A 25,631-nucleotide genomic window follows, 5' to 3' on the forward strand; every position below is an offset into this window, starting at 1 on the left:
AAATTCAGAATGCTGAAGCAGTGCATTTATGCTTATTTAACAGAACTTACTTTATGACTATTGCTAGAGCACGGGCTTTTCTGATCCCAGTTCTGTGAAAGTTCTTGGCAGACATGGGACAACATACAACTGAACTATCTAGAGGGAATTCCTCATTCTCTATTAGAAGTACTGAGCTTGCTAAATTTTTACGTGTTCAGTTTAGAAATGCTTTTAGCACTCGGGATTGTTCATATACTGCAACTAAACCAGAACACTTACTCTGCTGTAGAGGTTCTACTCACTGGGATATTGCTTTTCACTGCCATCATATAAAGAGATAACAAAATACTGTGCACATAGTAAAGAAGCATAAAAGTACAAGACAAAAAAAAAAGAAAAATAAAACCCACTAATGCTGAGAGAGCATAAGGAAGGATGTTTTTAAAAAGCTGTCTTTGGGGAAAGAGAAGAATACAGGTGTTTGGGGTTTTTTTTTGGGGGTGGGGGTGGGTTTAAAACTCTTCTGATTGGGCTGGCCAGAGGAAGGTGACAAGTTGATAAAAATGGTCTGTAGTTGAAAACACTTATTTTTCCACTATCCTCAGCTAGCATACAGTATATTAAATGCTGCTAATTAAGTATGTTTTCATATTTGTGTTGAGTGTTTTTCCAGCCTTCATATCACCTTTACACATGCTTGAAATGAAATTCATTTTAGTTGCAGATGAAGAGTGCTCCTTTCTAAAAGCTTTTCAGGACCTGTGAGGCCAGTTTATCACAGAAAAAAAAAGTTCTATTTATCAATATTCTGGAAGAGACAGCAGGTGAAAGTTCACACAAAAAATTAGAACAAAAATGCTTGCAAATAGTCTTCCTTAACGTAGCCCTCTCCCATTCCAAGATGAGAAGCTCACAGTGGATGCCTCCTTAGCTCTAGTGATACTGGTTGCATTCCTGGCACTTCCCTGATTTAACTTTCTCCCTGGACAGACTAGCACACCACAAAGGACAGCAAAAGCTCTGGAAGCCTGAAAACAAAGCTCATTTTAAAGGTTATACAAAAGAGGGAGCAGTTAGTGGATTTACTTGTACATTTGTTTGGCTTTTGCCATTTACTGTTATGTTGACAAAGCTGCATCAAAAGAAGCTTCTGTGAAGATTTATGTCCTTGACGCTTTTCATATCCACATGACAGTACATGGAGTGCAAAGACTCTAGTTTTGTGTACTGTACAATGGTTAGGTCCCATGGAGCAAATTCTGACAAACAGGTCTTACAAATCCATGCATATTCTTTGATTGCATATTTCTTGGTAGATTCTACTACAATGCGTGGGGTTTGAAATTTTCTACTTACAAGAAAGAAGTGGACAAGTGAGACTAAAAGGTAAACAGGAGAAAACGCTCAAAGAAAAGGATAGACTGTGAGCTCAGAGATTTTCATGATCTTCAAGATTTGATTTTCAATGTTCCAATAAATACCTGCTCAAACATGCACTCCGCTGCTTTACAATATATACCTAGCAGTAAAGAGCATAATGAGGATAAAACAGAGGAACAGGCAGGCAGCTAATCTGTTCCCATCAGAGTGCTGGGACTCAGCACTCTTATGCACTAAGCTGAGCTATCCCCCATTCTTCCCATTCCTCCTTTCATGTCTGAGGATCCTCCTGTGCCTCTCCTTTGCTAAGAGAAGATGGAGGCTGAGACCTGTTCTCAGAAGTTCCTTTCTCTGGCACTCGTCACCTCCTCTCTAGGAAACTAATAGCATTATCTCCCTTTCCTCTTTACACACACAGCCATCAGAGATTTAATTAACAGTAGCTCCCATCCTGCACTCATTTCCCCTTCATGCAGAACTCTGTGCACCAGCCAGACCCATGGCAGGTACTGGTTATACCACCCACCACATACACAATCCCCAGGTCTCAATTCTGCTCCCCTTACTCAGCTGGCCTTTCTCTAGGAATGAAAGAGGAAGACAGAAGGCAATTTGTTCAGATTTGTAGAGACCACTTGCCCGCAGGTCAGTTCTAGCCCAGGGGCTGTGAGCCGAAGAGGCCTACGCTACAGCGCTCTTACAAGTGCTTGTGAGAGTATCTCAGCCATTCACACATGAACTCTATTCTGCTTCACCACATATACTCATTAAACATTTCTCCATCATGTAACGCATAAGTCTCTCATAAGGACTGGCTACAGCTTTGAATGGGGATTTTCGTTTGGATTCGAGGTTGTGGATTTAGAATATGCATTGACATTTTGGGACCTCTTTCCTCCAGGGCTGTCGAAACCCCTCCAATGCAAACTGCTGCCACTGAACTCACATCCAGTGGCCTTTTAGAGAAAACAGGCCACTACCTACTTTCCTTCTCTCATCAGAAGTCACTGAGCATAAAATACTCTGCAAGAAGTTTTCCCCTTAATCTTTTTAGGCACAAGCAGCTGTGACTGTCTCACTATCTAGTCTCAACAGTTCCAAAATGTCCATGAGATTATTTCCATCCCCTACGTCAGGGCAGACCGCCTGGCTGCATCAGGGAAACTGAGAAGGCTACTAATTTTATAGAAAAGCTGCAGGGTACACACTTCTCCCCGCCCCTGCCCCCAAGGTGGAAGCAAAACAAAACCCACCGCTATGAGAGCTCCCATACACACAAACATTCCCACGAACTGGAAGCAATGCTTTCAAGTTTCCTCTAATTAATACAGCTTTCCTCCCAACTGTCCCATTTCCTTTGGCAACTAAGGTGCATATACAACAGTTGAACTAGAAGAATGGCAGGACTGAGCTGTCCAAGATGTCCCAGTTTCCTCTGTCACAAGCCTACTCATATAGATGTAAAGTAATGGGTTAGTATGCCCCTGAAGTAACAGGAGAGAAGGTATACACATCAGCCATAAAAGCTTACAAAATATAAGAGACAATGCAATGGACAGTAGTGATTTAGGATCTTGTAGGTACTTACCATGGTAGTGTATTATATAAAATAATAGCATAATTAAATAGCAAGCTCTTTTTCTCCATCTTGTTTCAGTTTACTTAAAACCTACTTATACAGTTTTATGCATACATACACAATACTGCTCCTACTTTTAAACAGATTTTAAATAAAACATTTTAAAGATACTGCATCTGCTCTAGTTCTAGAAACAGTATCTTGAAATTTAATCACAGAAAACTGTCAGTATTTCTAAATTTTCCTAAGAAAAAAGAAGGTATTTAGATATTTCGTACCTTTCAACAATTATATTTTTATTTTTCATAATACTTACCATGCTGGAGGGCTTTTAGTGGAAACCAAAACAGAATGAATGAGTGGAAGAGGCCATTTAAACAATGAACCCAGAAAACCTAAGGGAAAACAGAAAATCCATGAGAACCACTTGCAATAACCTAGCTCTGTGAACCCTGACCTTTCTTTTTATCTGTGTGTTAGATTCACAAAATGTGTTTCTTTCAGGCCACCACTGTGAAATAATATAACTGACAGGCACTTTCTGCCTCTTAGCTCTTCATGGGTCATTTGTTTATTTTTATGTTTTGGAAAAAAGTGTGCATTATCCCCTCCTTTTAATTTCAAATCAGAAGGCAAATTAAAATACATACATATGAGAATATCATCAGAAAAATTAAACTAAACCAGACAACTGGAACAATTGCTACATTCTAAGTAGGGAACTAAAAAGGACTCTAGCTTTTACAATTTACATTTTGTGTAATAAGAAATTTGGATAGTAGAACAATCAAAACCTGAGTTTTACATATACCTACTTACGTATTTCCACATACAAAGGAATTAAAAAAGGACAAATAAAAGTATCTTCCTTAGATTTCTCCTTACATGCCCCATTCTTGAAGTGCACAGCTTCATCATATTACACTTCCTTTAATGTATTTCCTAAATAGTTCAATTTTTACTTTCACACTTATTTTCATTTGTAAAATACACCTTCTGAAAAGAACTGTATTAAGTTTAAGGATAAACAACCTACTGATGCTTTCCCTAATATATGGTACAAAGACATAAAAAGACTTAATAAAAAATATGTAACCCACTTCCTTCAGGATAGCAATCCTGTTTTTTAATGAACAATGTTTTTGACAATCATAGCCTTTACTGTAACTAACCGATGTGTATTACAAGCGTTGAGGTGTTCAAACAACTGAAATTAAGTTGCCTGCCTCGCAACATTTTCCACAATGTCTCAAAGTCTTTTGTTAGATTATACAACTACACCAGGTTGTATGATCCAATTTACACTCCAATACTTTGCGCATTTGAACTTGTGCTATTCATTAACCTTTGTCTCTACTTCTTGCTATGTCATTACCAGAAGTTTTTATTTGACAGAAAGCACAGGTGGATGCAAGAAAAATTAGTTCTACTTTTCCATTTTCTTGACCAATTCTTATTGTCACATGCTAATCCTTTAACCTCCGTCATGACCTCATAACCTTTGATCCCTTTTACCATAACAAACATCTGCCTTAACATTCAAGGCAGTAATGTTTCTAAATCTTTAACATCAACTATTCAACTTATATAGGTGGGAATTTTGTAGTTAGGAAGTTTGTAGACTTTTACTCATAGCCAGTGTTGTATGGGAATAGCCACTGAATTTCCAGTAAAGTCAACAATACATCTGTGTAATATTAAAAATGTTATAGACTTATTTAAAAACAGAAAAATCCAACAATTGTAACTCATGACTTACATTATTTATTGAAACTATCACAACACAAAAGGGTCTGGACATATAATTGTCTGGACATATAAATGTCCAAAGGGTCTGGACATTAATGGACATATATATAATGAAAAATCTGATATCTGTAAAGCATTTGAAGTAACACAAGAAATTATTTTCCCAAGTTTCCTTAACAACTTTCAGGTTTGTTTTTGTGGGTGAAGGGATGAAGTGAGGAAGGAGGAGAGAAATCTCATATGCTTCAGTAAACAGAGATAGTTTAGACAAATAATTCTATATAGATAGGGGTACTCCAGTTTTACAGCACAAGTGGCACAGATATGAGAGCTAAGTATGCTGTATCAGCTCTGCACATCTACTACAGACCAGCACATGTAGGCATTGTTAATTCAATGACAGATTGAAAGTGTCCCCAAGTTCAACATACAATTACATTACTTGAAATGTCCCAATTATATTTAGAAAAATCAAATAAAATCAGAAGGAACTCTTACAAAGATCATGCATTCATGAAATTGCAGATTCAGGAAAAAGTTTCCTTTAGTTTTTTTAAGAGATTATTTATGGACAAATCTGTAGAAATTGTTTATATTTTATTTATTAAAGAGTCCTGCATTTTTTTACTACTTCTTGTGCTAGTCTCTCCAAGATGAATGTCACCCATTTCCCACCAAAAGCAGCCTCAGATTCCTTTTGATCCATCCTGACACATTCTTAACTGTATCCAACTATTTTTTTCCCAAAACTCAAAATTAAACCATAAAATCACAACTCCAAATTGACAAAGAATAGTACCAAGTCCCTCCCCTCTACAAATCTAATGACAGTTCTTATTGTCCTCTCCAAAACTTCTCCACAGGCTTCAGTAATCCATTTCTATATAACAGTACAAATACATACAGCCTAGCGACAGAGAGGTCTAATCGCTTCTGCCCATAGAAGACAGCTTTATTACCAGCAGAGAAAAAAAAAAAATCAGGGCTGAAAAGAATACAATGCTTGCTTTCCATTTCCATACTTGCTAAAAATGGATAAATAGCATTTGCACCATTCACAGACAAGTGGACAACTGGAAATACTAGTAATAAAAATCCCTTCCGTTTTTAACTATGAGCAGCATAGAACAAAAGGGATAACTCTACTGAATTCCTCTTAATTTCTGCTTTAATTATATTTGATTTTTTTAAGCTACCTTAGTATTGAAGTCCAGTGCATTTTGGGAAGTCTTGTATAACTCTGGATATTTCAGCATGTTTTCTTTTCTACAGGATCTCTCAAATATTCCAAGAGTTAGTGGAGGCATTGCTGTAAACATCTGATAGATTAAAAAAAAAAAACACAACAAAAAAACATATTGCAAAACTTTCGAGGTGAGGATTTGCTTAAAGATTGCTTACTCAAGAAACTTTCATGATTACAATTGAAAATAACTGAAAACACGCAAATCATCTTACCACATTGTAGAGGCCTATACACCATCTTTCAAAAAGAATTTGTCCAGAAAAGCCATTGACAAAAGCAAACCAAATCTGAAAAAGAGGAGAACCCTATATTACTCAAATGTCCTGCAAGGTGTGATTAATAGATTTTCTTCTCAGCTTCACAAAAAGGGGTATCCCTGGAACACATTTACAACACAGTTGAGGATGTTATGGCTTAAACATATAAATAAAAAAAAAAACGAAACCAAACTTGTGTTCAGAACAGATAATGGGCAATCTAGTCAAATATGTGAGCAACTCCATCTAAATATGAAAACATTTCAAGGAGGTAACCATTTTCAGAAGGAATTTCATGTTTGTTAAGTATTTAAGAGTGATTTAGCTCACTGCATTTGTACTGTACTTAATTCTTAATGAAATAAATATTCTGAGAAATATCAGGGAAAAAAATAGCACAGGAAACACCTACAGATTAGAAGCAGTCATCTTCTTCTAATCATTAGCAATCATTAGAATTAGTTAGGTTCCTCACTAATAGCTTACTACAGTAAGCTGTAGTTTAGAACTGAAAATTGTACCAATATTCCTTCCTCATACATGAAACTCATGAGAGGATGAGGCTTTACCAGAGCACTAAATCAACTACAATTACTTAGTGAACAAGCACTAACTCAACTACAGAGTATTTTAGAGGCGCAGCTGGATATCTCTTTCATCGCACAAGTGTTATTGCTTTTTGCTAAAAGGTTAAAAAAAAAATAATAATTTGAAAGGCATGATGACACATTTTCTTAATGTTTTTCAGTATAGCATGCAGCATGACTGTTTTCTTCTATTTCTTACTTCACCCTTATATTAGTTCAAGGACAAAGTGGAGAAAAAGCATGTCTGATGAATCTTTATTAACAAGCTACACTGAAACTATACTGCCTATGACAAACATAAGCTATAAGGTGACAGAAGATAGGATCATCTAAACAACATTCTACTCAATTTAAGACTCATGTTTTCCAAGTGAATGTTTAGATGCTGCTTTGCAGAGATTTTGCTACAGGCCACATTTCATTTGACTTTATTATGGAAGCATGAATTGCTACAATCAATATGTATGTTTACCAATATGTACCCAGGCTGGCCTCCAGGTGACCAGATTCTGTGAACAACTCAGTCTTTTATCATGTTGTGGAATGTTTCAACATGTTTGTGAATACTTTGAGATGGAAACCCCCTTGAAATTAGCAACTATTAACACTAAAAATGGGAGTTAAAATGCAGCTAAAATTGCTATTTGTTCAACCAATAAATGAAAAGTAAATAGATTTTTTTTGGTGGCCAATTATTGGAACAAGATTACGTACAAAACCATGAATGTTAGAGGCTGCAATATAGAGATATAAAATACACTGAATTTTCTTAAGTCTTATAATGCTAAATTTCTTTACTTTGATTGACTTAACAGTAACAAGCACTCTATTTTCTAACCTTTCAGTCTATTCACTGAAAAGACAATGGAATTACTTTACGTCAGTTAAATGAGATTTTTATAAGCTCTTGTGTATTTTGATTTTTGACTTTTGAAATAGGAATTGTGATTTAACTGTGATGAATTTAGAAGGCATTTATTAGCAGCAGTTTCTCAGTAGTTGAGTATGAGGGAGCGAGATGAGTCCATAATCAGTTGTTCATTACTGAACAATTAATTACGCATTCAACATCAGCACAATTTTTGGATGTTTTACAACTAAGCTAAATGTGTGAACCTAATCCAGAACCTCATCACCACTGTTGGATACAAGTTGTGCTCCTCAACTGCCTTCTCTTTTTTCAACCTTTTCATTATACATAGTTCCTACATTCTAGGAAATACAAACCTAGGAAGATGGCTAGGAGGACAGCTCTTGAGAGAGAAGTGAAGGACAGATATCATTATGTGATCGACCCCTTAATTTTTTTTCTTGTTTGTATCAAATACTGGAGTACATTTTAGAATTTTTAATTTGAAAGGGTTTAGGGTGGTGGAAAAGGACCGTTTTAATAGAAAATATGTGACTCAGTAGTTGGGCACATGTATATTTACAATATGTAGACATATTTATATATGTGCGTACATCTCATTGCTGGTAATTTCAGACAGAGTTTAACAAAAGTATGACTCTCGAGGAAGAAAATAAAACGGACCGCAAGTAGACATATACTTGACCCTTCTTAACCAAGGAGTATATGCAAAGAAAGTTAACTTTCTATTGTAATCTAACAGTCAAAATGTTATAAAACTTTAAAGAATGGCCTAAATACATGCACTGAATCTATTCCACATATTCACTTCTATGAAAGGTAATTGATGCTAAGCAACACTTGAAAATGTTTTGGAGTGACTGTTTTGAACAAATGCAAGAATTTATGATAAAATTTCAATTTACAATGAATGTCATATGAAGCCACTACTCAGAAATGCTATGCATCATTTTATTCCTTAAAAACCCTGATGCTTTCAGTTTTATTTTGTACAGAATTTAAGTTAAAATTTTCAAGCTATTTAAGCTCTGAAAACTACAGTTTTACTGTAGAATTGTAAATAAATCCTTTAAGTTACTATTATAACTTCCTGAAATCTTAGCATTTACTTTTTTCCAAAGAAAGCATGCAAGTTACAGGCATTTCAGTTAAGTTTTAGTGTAATAAGGAACTGGAATAAAACTTGGACAGAACTGTAGATGCAAGCCCAGAAGAAATGAAATTTGGTAGCACCCCTGCATTCAAAGTTCTTGTTGAATCTATCAAAAAAAAAAAAAAAAAAAAAGGCTGGGAAGAGAAACCTTTTAATGTGGCTAAAAACAATGCCCTCTGTAGTAGAAACACTACTATTTAGTGGAATACCAGATATACTGCTTTAAGAGACAGAGCATCTTTAATATCTAAGCAGAAAAATGGATTTTCTACTGTTTACAAGGTAACATTTGAATGTTCACATTAGTAACACCTGTGGCTCAACAATAATTAGCAGATCTGGGGAGGGAGGGTGGTGTGGGGGAAGCAGCAAGGATAAATACAGCCCTCAGCTCAAACTGTAAGAGGGGAAGAAAGTACGTTACCCATTTACCCTAACTTCTGCACCCTGGACCTTAGAAAATTACACTCTTAACCATACATGAAAGAACCTCTATGGAGCTTACTACAGTATTAATGGTGACAGTGACAAGAAACACACAGTTTTTTGCTTCACATTGGGAAATTTATTCATGGACAAGTGTGTTTCATTCTGATTATGATGGACAATGAAGGCAGGTGTACCTGCAAAATAAGTTTTTAGGACATGTTGTACATGATACTAATTTAGGAGCACACCTCTCCTAGGGGGTAGGTCCTACTCTAACAGCTCAAATTACTGATCCAGCACTCCTATACAGAAGGACAGGAGATAGGTGTCCTTGAGAAGCAATTTAGACTATGTAAGTGAGGGAGAAGTGACAATTCAGACGATTTTATAGTTCAACTGCTACACAATTTCAATTGAAAATGAAAGATTTAGGTTCATAGCCCATCTAAAATGAGATGGGCCTCAATGCAGATCCCTGTATTTCTAAGTTTTCAAACCATATAACACAAAAAAGCGGGCATGAGCACAATCACTTTCTGCTGTTCGTGTTTTAAACTGAACTCGGTGCAGTTTGCATACATTAAGTATGCCATAGCATACTGAAAAACGGGACCTAAACTCTACAGCTCAGAAGCAGCGTGAGTATACACAGCAAGCCTGTTCATGTTTGGCATTATGCATGATATAGGTCTCAGTATGACCACAGGTATTCATGTGATGTGTCAGGCAAAGGAAACTGCGAACAAAATGGTAAACGTCAGTTATAGACACGAGCAGCAGAAAGTGTGGAACTCAGCAGTGGGATGAAAAGGGCGTAGGGGGGGACGGGGAGGGAGGCGGGGCGCGGGGAAGATCATCATCATCCAAAGTTTATGGAACTAAAAAGAGGCTGTTACAGCTCTAATTACTTAGTATAATTGAATTGTTTACGTAGTATCACTTAAATCATTACAAATGGCCATGTTTAAGAATCTGTGAGTGAACTTTAAATGTGAACTCCACGCATCTGTTTCTTCTGTTTGTGTCCTGGTCTTTTACTCTTTTGTTTGAATCTTCCCCTACATGAAACACGAATGACCTATGCAGATCTTCAAAAATCATTATTCTTTTTTAAATTGTAAACCTTTTTTATTTAACATAAAACAATTATGTTATTACTAGTTATTACTAGCTATTACTAGCTAGCAGAACAAACAAAACAAATAGGAAAATTTTGCCCCTCCAATGTTGAAGGGAGATTTGCATAACTTCACAAAATGAGTAGTTTAACAAAAGAGTATATGCAGTAATGGTAATCATAAAACCAAACCCAACCCACAAAGGAGTTCTCAACCACTAGGTCAATCTCAATCCCAACCATCATTATAAGGTCATGACAGCCCCTTCAAAATAAATATGAGACTCTGCATAGGCTTATGCTATATGTGTGTGTAAGTGTGAGGCTCGGAACAGGTTTAATAACGCACATTAGCAGTCTATTAGAAATTCAAAGTTTTCACTTGCAATTTAGAACGATACTTCAGCCTCCAAAGTTACTGGGACTAGTCCCATACAAGAGATGAGGCCCATGTTTAAATATCTATTGCGTCAAGACACAGAGTAGAAAAAGTTATTGCAGACCACTGATAGTTTCTTATGAATAGGAGTTTAAATGTCGATAAACACTAATCATGGTGCAGGACTGTTACTCTAGACCTTTACCATTTTCTGAACCAAGAAACCAATGGCATTTATTTCGTATCACCCCACAAGTGTCTAGGAAAAAGGCTGTATTTTAGATTAAATGGAATCTATTGCATTACTTGTTTGATCAGTACTGAGCAGACATTTAAAAATACATTATGCCTCAATTAAGTAAAGGTACTTTATTTATTGTCAGCTAATAAAAGGAAACTTGTTTAAAGCAACTTCCAGACATGCCTTTCATAGTATTATCTTCTACACTCCAAGACAGAGGAGGTGTGGCCACAAAAGCTTTACAAACGTTTTCCTGATGTAGCATTTCTGCATATTAAGCAGCAGCTTACAAACACTCATTGAACTCTCTGCTCCCACGCCTGATCTGTACAAAAAACTGAAAAGAGAGATTCAAGACTGGCAGTTGTCCTTTCTAGAGACATTCAGTGATGAATTTCTGCCCATTCACTCACAGTATTGACATGAGCTATTAACACCTGTGAAAGTTTTCTGAGCTGACAAACATTAGGTCTACACGAATTCAAGTAGAAGTCATCTTGTCTTCCAGAGAAGGCGTATGTGGTAAAATGCTTGTACGCATTATATATAAAGGGTCATAATCCATATAAAAATGATCTCTCTGCCCTTCCATCTGCTCAGGAGACAGAGACTACCTCTTCTAGTCTTTTGTATTTTTAGACTATGATCTCTGTACCTTGCATTTAACTTACTTTCACAAAGAATACAAACAGTGGGATATTTATATCTGATTTAAGTTATGAATTTACAATGTGTTTGCAGGTGACAATGACAGAAAATTAAGAAAAATAAGGTAGTATGTTCTATAGCCCAACTTTGTATGTTTTCTATAAACACAAAGTATACATTAATACTGTTTTTTCAAATACTTCAAGAGCTATTGCTAATCAGTAATTCTGGAAGTCTGATCATTTAATCAGATATTCAGCTTTTGAAATGCAAGATCTAAAGTCTGCCATCACTTCTAAAGCAAAAAAGGATCTTTAATGGATTTGCTTTTTCTATGGCTTCCTACTTTACGTTTTTCTAAACAGGCTATAAGCTTGCTACTAGATTGAAATCTATTTATGTTAATAACACAATAAAGAGGAAAAAAAGTAAAATTTAGAAAATGTAAAAAATATGTGAAGAAAAATGCACGCTTTTTGGCTACAACACTTGTACGTAAAAAGATGTTTAAAGTATTTTCCAATATTGCAACAGTGTAAGATCTCATACACAAACATCAAAATCAGAAATATTAACTTAATGTTTGCATCACGTCTAACAGAAATAAGTCATTTTCTTTCAGTAAAAACCGGATACCTACTGCATAAGTTTAAGAAATTAATTTGAAAATATATTAAAAAAAACTAAGAAAGTTTTAAGAATAACTGTTTAACCCCATTAACGTAAAAATACAGAAGACTGACCTCTAAAACTTATTTTGTGATCAAGCTTTGCAACGAATTAAGGTTTTTTTTTTTTCCACATTTTTAACCCAAAGTATCATTGTGAATATAAAGTTTGAATCAATTATAAACATAGTTACTAGATACATATTTGGTTATAAGAAAGCAAGCAGCTGTTGAAAGAAAAAGAGGAACAGTAAATAAAGGGGGGGGGGAAATGTTAAAATCCATTTAAAACTACGTTCAAAATTTTAAGGTTGCCATGTGGTCATGAAGGTCATGAAAACTATAGCTATACATGCTGTCTTAACCATACCTACCAATAAACATAGATTTATTATACGACAGTCCTCTCATACTACTGTATTTTTCACGAGACTCCAGTCTCCTTAAAATCCCAGGTGAGAAAACTAGGTCAGCTACTTTCAGGAAAGTATCCCTGTTCATGAACTAGAGGAGGCATGGTTACCCCATCAACAAGGGAAAGGTATGCAATAGTGTAACTAAACATATATGTAAAAACCTTAAGTACTGTTCTTGAACAGCAACAGTCCTGCAGTTCAACAGTCTCCTTGAAAAAGGGCTTCAGATTGCAAACCGGATAGTTACTGACACCAGCTCAAAGAGCTTAAGCACATACATCTCTTGATAAATTTAAGGCTACTTGTAACTGTATTCCTTAAATACTGTAATGATGTTATACATGCAGAATTTTAATAAGTTAGCAGTATTATGCAACACAAACATTCAGTACTAATATTTAGCATGTATTTTTAAGACAATTGGGTCTTTTAAATTAAAAAAAAATCACTAATATTAATCAGTTTATTAAAAAGCAAGATTCAGTACTAGTAAGTGTTTACTGAGAGTTTAAATGCTTCTTTAAAATCATATATAATAACCAAAAACTCAAAATAATAAAGTTTCTACTTTCAAGAAGTAATATTTACTGTACTGTAAAATTACCTCAATAATATAAAGGACTATATTCTTGTAGAAACAATACAAGATGCATTTAGCTACTCTGTTATAATTCCAGGCTCCATGAACCAACAACAAGTTCTTCAAATACTTGAACTGCAAAAAATGAAAAATGAACAAACATACAATCAGAACATGCATACACCAATATTAATCTGATATTAAACTACTTCACTGTAGTATTTTACAGCGTAATGACTTACCTGAGCAATTGAGTAGTCTGAAGAATTAGCAGCCTGTAGACCTTCATTCCCACTAATACCAACACCAACATGTGCTGTTTGTATCATACTAACGTCATTTGCTCCATCACCAATTGCTAGAGTTACTACCTTAACTTGTTTTTTAACCATTTCTACAACTTCGGATTTTTGAAGTGGTGATACCCTAAGAGGTAACAGTAAGAAAAAGGTTTAATACAGGAGTTTCAAATGAATGTACTTTCAAAAGATACTTTGTATTCTGTGAAAAGGTAATAAAAACAGGCCAACTAACATCCTGGTCAGTGACATGGTCTTGTTATTGCCCTTTAGGCTATATGCTAAAAGCACATTCCCAGTGAAATTCATAGAAACCTTGGATTTGTTGAAACAAGATGTTAATAGGACTGGAGAGACACAGGTCAAACAGCAATAGGCCCCTAAAACAGAGTAATGGAAGAAACCCCAAACACTGCCACTACCAGTATTAACTTACAAAAATTGCAGATTTTGGCATATTTTGTTGTTATACTTTTTATTTTCTTCTCTGTTTAAATATGTATTTTATAAACAAACAGCAAGATATTTAACACACAGATGTCGAAACAAACAGGAACAAACAGAGTGGACCGCCACTATGTTAACATAGCCTACACTGCTAAATTAGAGGAAGCAACTTTGAACATTGACTCTTGATCCTCCATTTTGTTTAACTGCTGGTAACTTCTCCCTTGTTCTTTTCAGGACTGCTCCATTTATGTCATTAAGAAAACGCCTGTCGCCAGTTAAGGGGATGTCCAGGGATGACTCTCAAAAGCTCTATTGATGAAACTATATCAGTTTTGGCTCCATCTACCATTGTATGTGTCACACGTGTAGCTTCTATTTTATGTTGTAAAAGTTCTGCTCTGTATGCTGAAATTCAGTCCTTGTAGTATTTGAGATATCGTAACTGAAAATAATACACAGAAATTATGTGTTAGGACTGGTGTGTTTCGCAGGGTGGGGAAGGAAAGGAGCAAACCCTAAGCAGTGTGGCAATCCACTCTTGTGCTTCCTGGCACTGGAGTCAAGGATCAAACCCTGCCCATCTCGTTTCATGGTACAAACAGAAACAAGAAGAAATGTAAAAAGCTCTGCGAGGCTGTCTCCCCTCCCCACTGTTCACTACTTCCTACAAAGAGAGCAATTCTGGTACCAAAGCATGACTCCTGCTGTGGAGCTGGGGATGTGCAGCTGGTGAAGAACTGTCTTTTCCTCATCTATCTTTCTAGCTTTCCAGACAAACTCATTCTAGATGCCTCCATCTAGAACACCACAAACTTGGGTAAAAACTGTATTTATAATTCATTTCCTACAAGTTTTCTAAATGCACGCTCATTGCAATAACCCCTCTGATACTATAAGCTTCCGAAACTTTGCAATTTGGGCTGTGAAAGATTCCCCCTGCAGTGACAAAATTTCAGGGTTAAGGATTATATAGGGATGTTCATAACCTGACTTAACTCTTTCAGGTCAAAAAATAGAATAAAACCAGAAATATACAAGAAATTAAGAATACAAGTTTTGTGGAACAAATTTGCAAAGAAAAAGCACAAGAGAGCAATTACTTCTAAATAATGTTCCTTCCTAAACATGCTCTGTATATTGCTGCTCACTGGGATACTGTCAAGTAACATGGCCTGTGTAGTTCATAAGTACAGTTCTCACCTGAACCAAGACTGCTGTACGGCACTCACAAGCTCACTAACAAAAAGAAATGTTACCACCAGACACCAAAAATTCGGCTGTATTATGGCATCTGTGCAGTCCTAAAGTTCCTCACAAAAGATCCTGCAAGCTGGAGGTCCCAAAGGCACCGTTCTCTGAAGTACGTGAATACTGGAAGGCCTCATGATACTTGAGAAAATTATACTGTTATATTATTAATGAGATTCCTGATGGACAAGTCCTTTCTAGTTTGAAGAATTATAGCTCAAAGAATTCTATCAAATCTGGTCAGTGACTTGGCAAAAAAATACTGTCCTATTTATACTGATTGATTTTTAAGATCACAAAACCAGTGCTAATGAGGGCAATAATAAAAGTTTTTACAGTTAAAGAACACTGAAGCACCAATTATATTCTTTCCATTAAGCACACAGATACTAACGGCAATGCTTGGCCATCACTTTTTCTAGCTATCTGTAACTCTACCATAGCTACCAAAACCACAACCAACAAGCAATTACACGATTGCTGAAGCTAATGGCCATGCCAGCTACCTTCCATTCTGCCTGAGTAAGAATGCAATGAGAAAACAACCTTTTTTTTTAAAAAAAAAAACAAAACAAACCAAACACAAACAGAAAGATAGCATAAGAAAATCCATGTTCACATGACAGACAAGCTATAAACTTAAAAAAGGAAACCAAACTTTTTCTTAAGAATTGACAGCTGAGGCTGGTGACTGATTTTCACTGAAAAAGTAAATGCAGCAAAGTGGTGAAAAAGTTCAGAAAAACCCCCAAATCTCTGACATCACACTGCTGATATTATCCATTATCCATTTCCTTTATTAACAAATCCAAGTTACAAAGATTTGAGAAAAGCTAACTAATAAGGGCAAAAGTAGAAAGAGTCTTGGAGAAATTTTGACGAATATGTCCTTTAGAAATGCAAATTTCACCAAACCAACATTAATTTCCTATGAAAGGAAAGGCCTTTCCCACCAAAATAAAGGCTATTTAAGTTTTTAGCCATCTAAGGTTGACCATGATTATTCTGCAACGTAGCTTAAAAATAGATGTAGGGGAAACCCAAGGTTTTCTAGACATGCTTTTTACATCCTGAAACACGTATTTATTCATATAACATCCATGAAGAATTAAGTTTTGTCTAAACCAGTAAATTACAGTAACAATCACAATTCTTACTAGTTAAATTTAAACAACATTTCTAAAACTCAGACTACTTAAAAGCTGAAAGAGGATCCCAAACTATTCCTGGTGGAGGAAGTCAGCTTACCAAGCATAGTAGAGAGAACTGTTTTAAAACATCAAGTTTTAAACAGAAATGATTAAGAAAAAAAAAGGAGAAATCATGATCTGTCATCCTGCATATATTCTATACCCAGATACACAGCTTGTGAAATTAAAGCACACTATCTCTTCTATAAATTCATTAATTTGTTACATAATTTGTTTCAACTACAATCCCCCTGGTCTTTTGTAGAATGAGATCTTATGTATGCATCATAATCACACAACTTCACTATACACCGTACTTTCAATGGTATCAGTTTATGACTTCAGTCCATGTCACCAAGGTACTCTTTTTACTATGGAACAGACTGATACTTGATTCAATTTCAGTGTCATAGAAGAAATATGAAGGAATAGTATAAGGTCCATAGCTCATTTGGAAAAGAAAAAAGAAAAAATACTCCATTTTTCTCTAGCAAATGTCAATATTTTTCATTTTACCTACCCTATAAGGTTATAGGAAGGGAAGGAAAAAAAAAAACGTATTTCAACAACTAGATTAAACCTCAACATTAGATAGATTACTGAGTTCCCAGCATAGGGGTACACTAACGGTGGTTGCCTCTCTTTCCTAGACCATCGTGCTTAACACTGAGACAGTGTTGTGAAGGGAAACTGGGTACATAGTATCTACGCTCATCCTTGCTCATGTACAATACTCCAACTACCACTGGATTCCAGTAACATCCTTGTAGCTCTTCTGATTCTCCTCTCTATTTGCAGAGGACACCTTCTCATGGTTCACCTTTGGGTGATGTTCTATCAGCTGAAAAAACCCCTCAACCCTACTCTGTGCCAATTAAGTAAAATTTCTTAAGCTTTAAGTGCAATAAATCAGAGAAAAACGTTGCATAAAATTTTATTGTGTGATTTTTCAAAAGCAAAAAATAAAGGAGTGAAAAATAATACAGCCTTCGGATTGAAGGTAGCTATCTAATTACTTTATTCAGCAGCCTGTGCAAGACATGCTATCAGACTTTTGAAAAAGGTACTTGGGCGGCGTACAGCCTTGTGGTGAACTTGGGATGAAAGCTTCTGGGCAACAGCCCTTCAGAAAAATTCGATGGTCCACGTATATCAAAAAGCATTTCTATGATCTTTTGTTGCATGTTTTATTTGAACTCTGCTGATGAGTATTGTAGCAAGACTCACTACAGCCAGCTTCTATAGAAGTTTCGTGACCTGAGAACTTCTTTTTCATCTTTTTAACTTTCCAGGAACAGTGGCTTATTTCCCTTTCAGACATGTTACAGGGGCGGTTGGAAGATGGCACTCATTCTCATTGCCTGGTTCATCAAGTTCATGGTGAAACCAATAAAAATATCTTTTGTTCATTTTGTTCATTCTTAGCTGTACATTTTTACTACAGAATAATCCACTTAACATTCTTCTTGCACACATTACTCTGAAGCCAATATAGAGTTGGAATTCAGTTCGTCAAAGTCTTTAAGCCAAACAACTGCTTGGAATTAATAAGATATACAGACTTTTGAAGTGAAATGTCTCCTGAATATTTGTCAGCTTCATCTGTGCTATGGCTAGTCTTAGGAAGAATCCATTGGTAATAAATGCTTCTGAAGTGAGTAAGTCTGAAAACTTCAAAGAAAGGGATGTAATTTGTACTTTTAAAACGAAGGAGTGCTTAAAATGTTTACTGCCTTTATATGAATGGAGAAAAGGCCTACATTTTCATTTAGTCAGGACATATATTTAAGTCATTTACCTTAATTAAAAATTACCATTTTAAAACTTTTTATTTTCAAGCTCACAAACAAAGAAATGAAGTTTTTGTTACTAAAGATGGAGCATTAACAGAAATATTTTGACAGAATTTTGACTGTTGCGAAGCATGTGATATTAAAAAAGCACATACTAAAACAGTGAGTGTTACAAGCAAATATTTTAGTTTTAAACCTGCAGCCAATTTTAAACAACCACAAAATATGTCAGAGCGTATACCTAGACATGTATTGAAACCAGCTGACCTAAGTATATTACGGAAATGTAGAAATGGCAGAGAGATTGCTACTAGAACAGAAACTTTCATTTTGCACTTTTTGTTGTTTCATCACAAAAATGCTACCACTATATGTACAGAATATCCTTCAATGGTTCTATAGTTCAACAGAAACGGCAATATTGTCTCTTCAAATGGCGTAAAATGTATTTTCAAATCAAGGAAAGAGAAGAAAAAGAAATACAGTTTTGAAAGAGCAGTTCTACATGCGTCTCCTGCTTGTTACTTACTATACTGAGCAAAACCGGAAGTGGTAGAACAAGCACAAAGCTCCAACTTGCCTGTCAGAAAGACTACTGACGTTAGAAAAATGTTTATACGCAGTATAAACTGCATATCAGTGTAACATCTCAGTTGTGCTGGTTCTGGCAGGGATAGAGTTCATTTTCTTTGTAGTAGCTAGCACGGGGCTATGTTTTGGATTTGTGCTGACAACAGCGGTTATAACAGAAGGGTGTTTTCATTACTGCTGAGCAGTGCTTACACACAGTCAAGGCCTTTTCTGCTTCTCACACCACTCCACCAGGGAGTAGGCTGGGGGTGCACAAGAAGTTGGGAGGGGACACAGCTGGGACAGCTGACCCCAACTGACCAAAGGGATATTCCATACCATACGACGTCATGCTTAGCATATAGAGCTGGGGGAAGAAGAAGGAAGGGGGGATGTTTGGAGTGATGGTGTTTGTCTTCCCAAGTAACCATTACGCATGATGGAGCCCTGCTTTCCTGGAGATGGCTGAACACCTGCCTGCTGATGGGAAGTGATGAATGAATTCCTTGTTTTGCTTTACTTGCGTGTGCGGCTTTTGCTTTACCTATTAAACTGTCTTCATCTCAACCCACCAGTTTTCTCACTTTTACCTTTCTGATTCTCTCCCCCATCCCAATCGGGGGGAGTGAGCAAGTGGCTGGGTGGGGCTGAATTGCTGGCTGAGGTTAAACCACGACACCAGTTTAAAAGACAGTAAGACTTTAGTTTGAAATTCAGAGCATTTCATGCTGGAGCATGGCTACAAAGCTAAACTGTAAAAAAATTAATAAAAAAAAAATCACTTGGTGGCATAACATATCGCTTGACAGAAAGGATGGAAAGACTACAAACCAGGTGTTTATTTGGATACTATAACCACATTTGCTTTTCCTTGTCCTTTTGCACGGCAGAAAAATAGCTCCATTTTGAACACTGATTTTTCAGATGAATCTACTTTATCTTAATGGAACATTATTCAACTCTCTACCTGAACACAAGAACCTTCCATTTATTTATCTTATTAATCAAAAGCAGGCAATCTATTGAGGTGTATTTACAACAGTTTTCACATTTGTACAGACCATGTCTCTACCTTCAGGTAGACAACAGGAGCAGCAATAATGAAGTAGCAGGCAGTAAGCTTATATAATTTATTGAACGATTTGAATTTGGTAAGAAGTGATGCCGAATTCTAAGAATTATTTTGTTCTTGTACAAAATCCAGGCTGACCTCCTTTTTCATAGATTCTTTTTCTAAAGTAATTATTATCAGACATAGCATCCCATTTAAATAGGGAATTAGAGGTAACTTGAATACACAGACAATCCTAAAAATTTCAGTACTACATTAATTGTGAGAACTTGAATTTGTGCCACTGTGGTATATTGAGAAACAGCAAGCTATAGGGACTCTAGAAGAGCTTGAATATCTTATTTCTGAGTTAACTTTTCCTGTTTTAATATAGGAAACAGCTTTTTCCATGCTACTACAAAGGTCAAACCTAGTGAAAAATACTCTGAGAACATTAACTGGCTATCCTTGTAATAGCTACCTCAGACACTGATGAAAATAACAGCGATTTCCACAGTTCTGGAATGTTTGATAGCATTTCTAATACAGATATCCTACCTATGTTGCCAATGGTCTTGTAAAGTCTTGCTTCTGCTTTTTGACAGATTAATCACTTGGCCCAAACCAGGTTCTTTAAACATTGACAGGACCAGTTCTTGTTTATCTAGCTACCAAGCATCCAACTTCCCTTTTCATTCAATCATTCAAATGTAGAAAAGGTGATGTACTGCTTAGGAGATGTTTGCAGTTTTTGTGTTTAATGCCGTAAAAATGCAAGAAGGCCCCAAAACATACAAGCTATCACTTAATACAGTCCTATGTATTCCTTCCTTAATATAAACCTGGAAATATTAAAAGGCAAGCCAAACTGCTTTCATATTGTGTATATTTAAAGAAAGCAGATATTTAATTGTCTTTGATCTGGAAAAAGTTCCCTTGTTACAGTAAGCTTACACCTCTTAATAGCTGATGTTTACAGGAAAGGATGAAAGGTCTGATTGCATGACAGAACCCCAAAACAATCAGGAATAATAATAATAAAAAAAAGGTGTTTCCATCAGCTTCAGGAAATAAAAATCACCCAGAGTACTACCTTTAACATTTTTGTGCACTTCTTCCACAGTGTAATCCACGGCTTACAGAAAAGCAGAGTTTTAAAATCTTGCCTGCGGAGGAAGCTCTACGAAAGAATCCAGATGTACTAAAACATGCAGTTAAGTGTAGTATCAATTTAAGGTTAAAATCAGTGTCTCAATCTTGCTGAGACTACCCTTGATGGATAACAAATTATTTTCCTGGGTATATGCAATCTGAATGACTTTGTTTGACAGGGACACTGTTGCAGACTGCTCTACAGAAATATTTTGCTTGAATGACTGTATTTCATAACTTCAGTTACTGAAGTTGTTTGGGGTTTTTTTTTTTTTTTTTAATATTTCATAGTTGGACAACATGGATATGTGTATTTTCTTTGAAATAAAAGATGTTTCTTAATTTTTATATGTCAGTAAAAATACTGTAGGGAAAACCTTACCTGCAACAAATAACAGCTTTACATGACAAAGCTAAATCCAGGAAATACTGTCTCACTCCAAATGTCAAAGCATACTTCAGAGATTTACCGTCAATGATGAGAGCAAAATCATTTTCCTTCCTTAAAGCATCACCAAGAGTACTGCAATGATGGCTAAGCGTCTCTCTTGTTCCCTGTTGCACAAAAAAATTGCGTCCATTATTTTTAATTCCTACTATTCTTAAGTCCAAAGTTTTTTTTCCCAGTGTGATCAGAAACACTGGCATTTTGTTTTTTGAGGAAATTACCTTTTGATTATGCTATCAAATAAACAGTATAAAATGAAAAAAGTATTTGCAACAGCTGTACTATTAGAAACTACAGTAGAAATGGTGTACAGGATTGCTCTCGCACTCTGCCAAAAAAGCCCCCATGTATAAGTTGTGGTGGAACTTTTAATGCTCTTTGAATGTCAACAACAGTTGCATAAATGTTTGCTAAAAGATATTATTAAATAAGTTTTCTATATACCTATGTAAAAGAAAATTCACATATATATATATACCAGAAGAAACAATTTCTGTTCATTATCATATAAAATTGTCCTAAATGTTTAGAAAAAAGTAAAAGAAACATCAGGCAATTCATAATGTAAGTACATGCGTTATAACTGATAATTCTAACTATCATATTAGATTTATATTTTAAGATAAGCCTGCATCAACTACATGTTATATAAGGGATCATATTTTGTATTGTTCAGTTGCTAAGGACAGTTTGAATCACACCTACACAAGTCACTATTCTGTGATCCAGTACTGAGAACTTGAGATTACATTCAGTAGACAATACATTCATCTGTATTGATGCAGCAGAACTTCATAGCCTGCTTTAGCAAGGTCACTAATATCTAGTTAGTTACAGTACAGCTCTACCATAGAGCATCATGAAGAAGAAAAAAAATTGCTTGTTGCATTTCTTTCTTTTTGAATGGCCTTCACAGAGCTACAACATACTCTATTGTTTCCTGCTTCACAGCCCAGAAGTAAGAAGTGTTTTAGAGGAGAAAGGAACATGAAAACAAAACTTCTGCTTATGAAATATTGAATTTGGAAACCAGTAACATCCTCTGATAATTATGTTTCTATATTTTTCTACAAGTTTAACAACCAAATAATTGTGCTACTTCAGTGATGTTAGGCATATGTAAATAAGATTTGGTGTAACCACCTAAAAATAAAACACCGAGAAGTAATTACAAATCTCAAAACCCTCTGAAATGAAATTAAAGATATTGCTTTGCCTTTCCCACCCAACTTACTCCTCCCAGTTCCACACACCATTGTCCATGGTTTTTGCCTACTTTGCTTCCACCGGCCTTCTAAAGATTCATTGGTTTATCTAAAAGGAGATTAGGCTGTTGGGGAATTCTGTACTTCAGGTTTCCTAGCTCTCCCCCCATAGAAACTGCAAGGGAAACGAGGTGCCACTGTTTAAAATTACATGTTAGAAAGTCTTTAAAATGACAATAGCTTCTGTAACTATTTTCCAGAGCGTCCTCTCCGATTAAGAAATATTGCAATGTAAAGAAAGTATCATTTTTTTCTCATCTCCATGGACTATTTAGCTTCTGACTAAATTTAAGCAATACAGGAGCATGAAACTTCACATTCCTCTCATCTATTGTTTCTTCTTATACATGCAGTTTAAACTCTTCTGTTTAAATTGACCTTAATTTTTTATCTCAAACAGACATGCCATCAGGTAGCTCCAGGCATGCTACATATTAAAACAAACAAACAAAAACCCCAAGACAATACAAAACACTTACCCCAACTGTAAAATTTAAAATTTTAAAATTTAAAAAACTGTCATATTTAAAATTCCTTTGTGGGCTTACATGTAGTTCTATGCTGAAATCCAATGCCTTAAATTAAAAGCGGTATCAAAACATCCCTTATTCACTTCTACACCATTTCCATTAAATATTTCCCAGTGAAACTGAATGGTAATCAAACTATTTTCTAGTTTCAGTTTAAGTATTATTAAGTTCACAATTCAAAGAATAAAGCTATGTTATGATTTCTGTCTATGATTAACAGTACTATACTGAAATTTAGCAGTCCATTAGGTTAATATGAAGGCAAAATAAAATCCAGTGTTCTTTTATACAACTATAAGAACTTACTAACAAAAACACATTTTGTTTGTGAAGCTAAGCAGATGTTCATGGGAATGGAGCCTCAAAACAAATAATGTTACAAAAAACAGAGATAGCTAAATACTTCCTAGAAGTCTTTCCAGTTTTGTATCAGGCAATGTTAATTGGGGAGTGGGGTTTGGGGTATTTTTCTTTTAATTCCATAAATAAGGGTATTGCTTCATACAAAAGAGGATCTCTTATTTCAGCAGAGCTGGGATATAGTCTAAACAAATACTTTTTTTTTTTTAATTCTAACTTTCTCTGTCTTGCATGCTAAGGTCATAATAATGACCAAATTGAGGTATTTGTTTTACATGTCTTAGGGACAGGGGACTCTGCCTGTCCCTAAAAGGATAAGAGTTGAGCTAACTCCCTTTTAGAAGAAGCCACTGGTATGCAATAGACACTGTACTACTATTTTAACAGCAAGGGCAAGAAGTATCCACTTACCGCCACTCTTCTTTCAGTACTGTGAAGAGTATGCACACCAAGAGAAGCCAACCTTCCTAACTCCTATGAATGTATCAACATCTTTATATAGCCAAGAGGCTATACCCACACCTTGCAGAGCCAAGGAGGAGAGGACTGCCACAGATCAACTCTTCTCAAAGATCCTAAATACACAGGTCCCACTACACTGGGATTTTTTTCTTCAAGGTTTCATGGCTGCTCAGTTCCTCCTGTGCTGAGGGAACTGGGTTGTCCAGCAGCCCTCATGGGAGCACAGTTCCCCTGCAAGGTAAGGGACAGAGTCCCAGTATGAGAGGTGGACCTATGTTGCTCAAAAGCCAAAGTTTCAGCTATATTCCTTAACAGACAATATTCCAACTAAGTATTATGGCCTCTTGCCAGCTGTTGTTGGTATGCAGAAAGGAAAGAGGAATTGCATCCACCCTTGCAGCTGCACTGACTCAAGGTTCTGCAATCCCAGCAGTCCATTCCTCTCTCCATTTCCTGAGACCCACTCCACTTCTCCATCAGAATTTTCAAGGCCATTTTTGACTCAACCAATCGCACTAGAAATGGAGACTGACATCTGATTCCAACCACACCAGCAAGCAAAAGGTAGGACACAAGGTATACATTAATCAAACAGTGAAACGTGCACCATCAAACGAAGCAGAAAACTTTTAATGGAGTCTCTTGTTAAAATATTGGCATAGAGCTAGTTTATTATTATTTTTTGAACTGCCTCTTGCCCTCAAACTATCTGATTACTACATTTATTTGCTCCTGAAAAAAACACGATTCATGTTATCACCACAGACAGATTTGCAAGCAACCGGTTTGCATATGCAGTTTCAGCTGCCATACGTATCTGCATCATCACGTACTCTGAACGTACTTTGTGCACATAGGGAAAGGATCTCAATCTCTACACAATCTAGACACTTCAATTTGAAACAGGGAGTACAGTGCAGTTACCATATCAGATACTATCTTTTATTCTTAAACTATATTTATATACATTTATTTTTAAAATATATTGCTTAATATATATTTATTCTTCATTGGTCTTCACACCAGAAGTGGTTAGTGTGTGTAGCTTGTTTCATGAGTTTTTATTGGACTACTTTTAGTAGTTAAATAAAACTACCTCACTTTATTTCATTACATATGAAGTAGCATACAAAGTAGACAATCTTTTGCACTTCAAATCTATTAAGTATTGCAGTAGTTCTGAAATCCAGCAGCCTGTGTAAATAACCTAAATATAGGACAGAATTTCTCACTTGCATTGGTTAATTTTTACTCAGATTGGTTGAGGAGTGAAAAACTCAAATGCAAAGTTAAGGGCTTGAACCAAAAACCCTCCCTGTTTTTTCAACAAACAACGATCACAATCTTTCAAAAGCTATCCAATGAAGTAAACTAAGAAAAGAAAATTGTCTCTCTTCATTAATATCACAGGCTACTTGTGTCAAAAGTTGCTTACTGTATCAACAGACTCTGGTTCCAGACATTAATCAACAGCTTCTTCCTGTCCTGTGTTTGGGATTTTATTTTAAATTTCATCAGCAAAAAAATATGT

At 35.8% G+C, this 25,631-nt stretch overlaps 1 protein-coding gene across 1 annotated transcript in view; it reads right to left on the reverse strand.

Annotated features, from left to right (window-relative positions):
- ATP8A1 (ATPase, aminophospholipid transporter (APLT), class I, type 8A, member 1) overlaps positions 1 to 25,631 on the reverse strand; it is a gene marked incomplete at its 3' end in the record, with an annotated part of 87,511 nt that overhangs the window by 6,364 nt on the left and 55,516 nt on the right. The window contains exons 24-29 of the mRNA XM_009584563.1: positions 21,418 to 21,590; positions 13,525 to 13,708; positions 13,307 to 13,417; positions 6,149 to 6,223; positions 5,887 to 6,009; positions 3,258 to 3,336 (exon numbers count right to left, since the gene is read on the reverse strand). Coding sequence (XP_009582858.1) covers positions 3,258 to 3,336; positions 5,887 to 6,009; positions 6,149 to 6,223; positions 13,307 to 13,417; positions 13,525 to 13,708; positions 21,418 to 21,590 — 745 coding nt within the window. The remainder of the gene's footprint in view (positions 1 to 3,257; positions 3,337 to 5,886; positions 6,010 to 6,148; positions 6,224 to 13,306; positions 13,418 to 13,524; positions 13,709 to 21,417; positions 21,591 to 25,631) is intronic.

This window comes from Fulmarus glacialis, unplaced genomic scaffold (genome assembly GCF_000690835.1).
Source record: "Fulmarus glacialis isolate BGI_N327 unplaced genomic scaffold, ASM69083v1 scaffold11019, whole genome shotgun sequence".
Lineage (NCBI taxonomy): Eukaryota > Metazoa > Chordata > Aves > Procellariiformes > Procellariidae > Fulmarus > Fulmarus glacialis.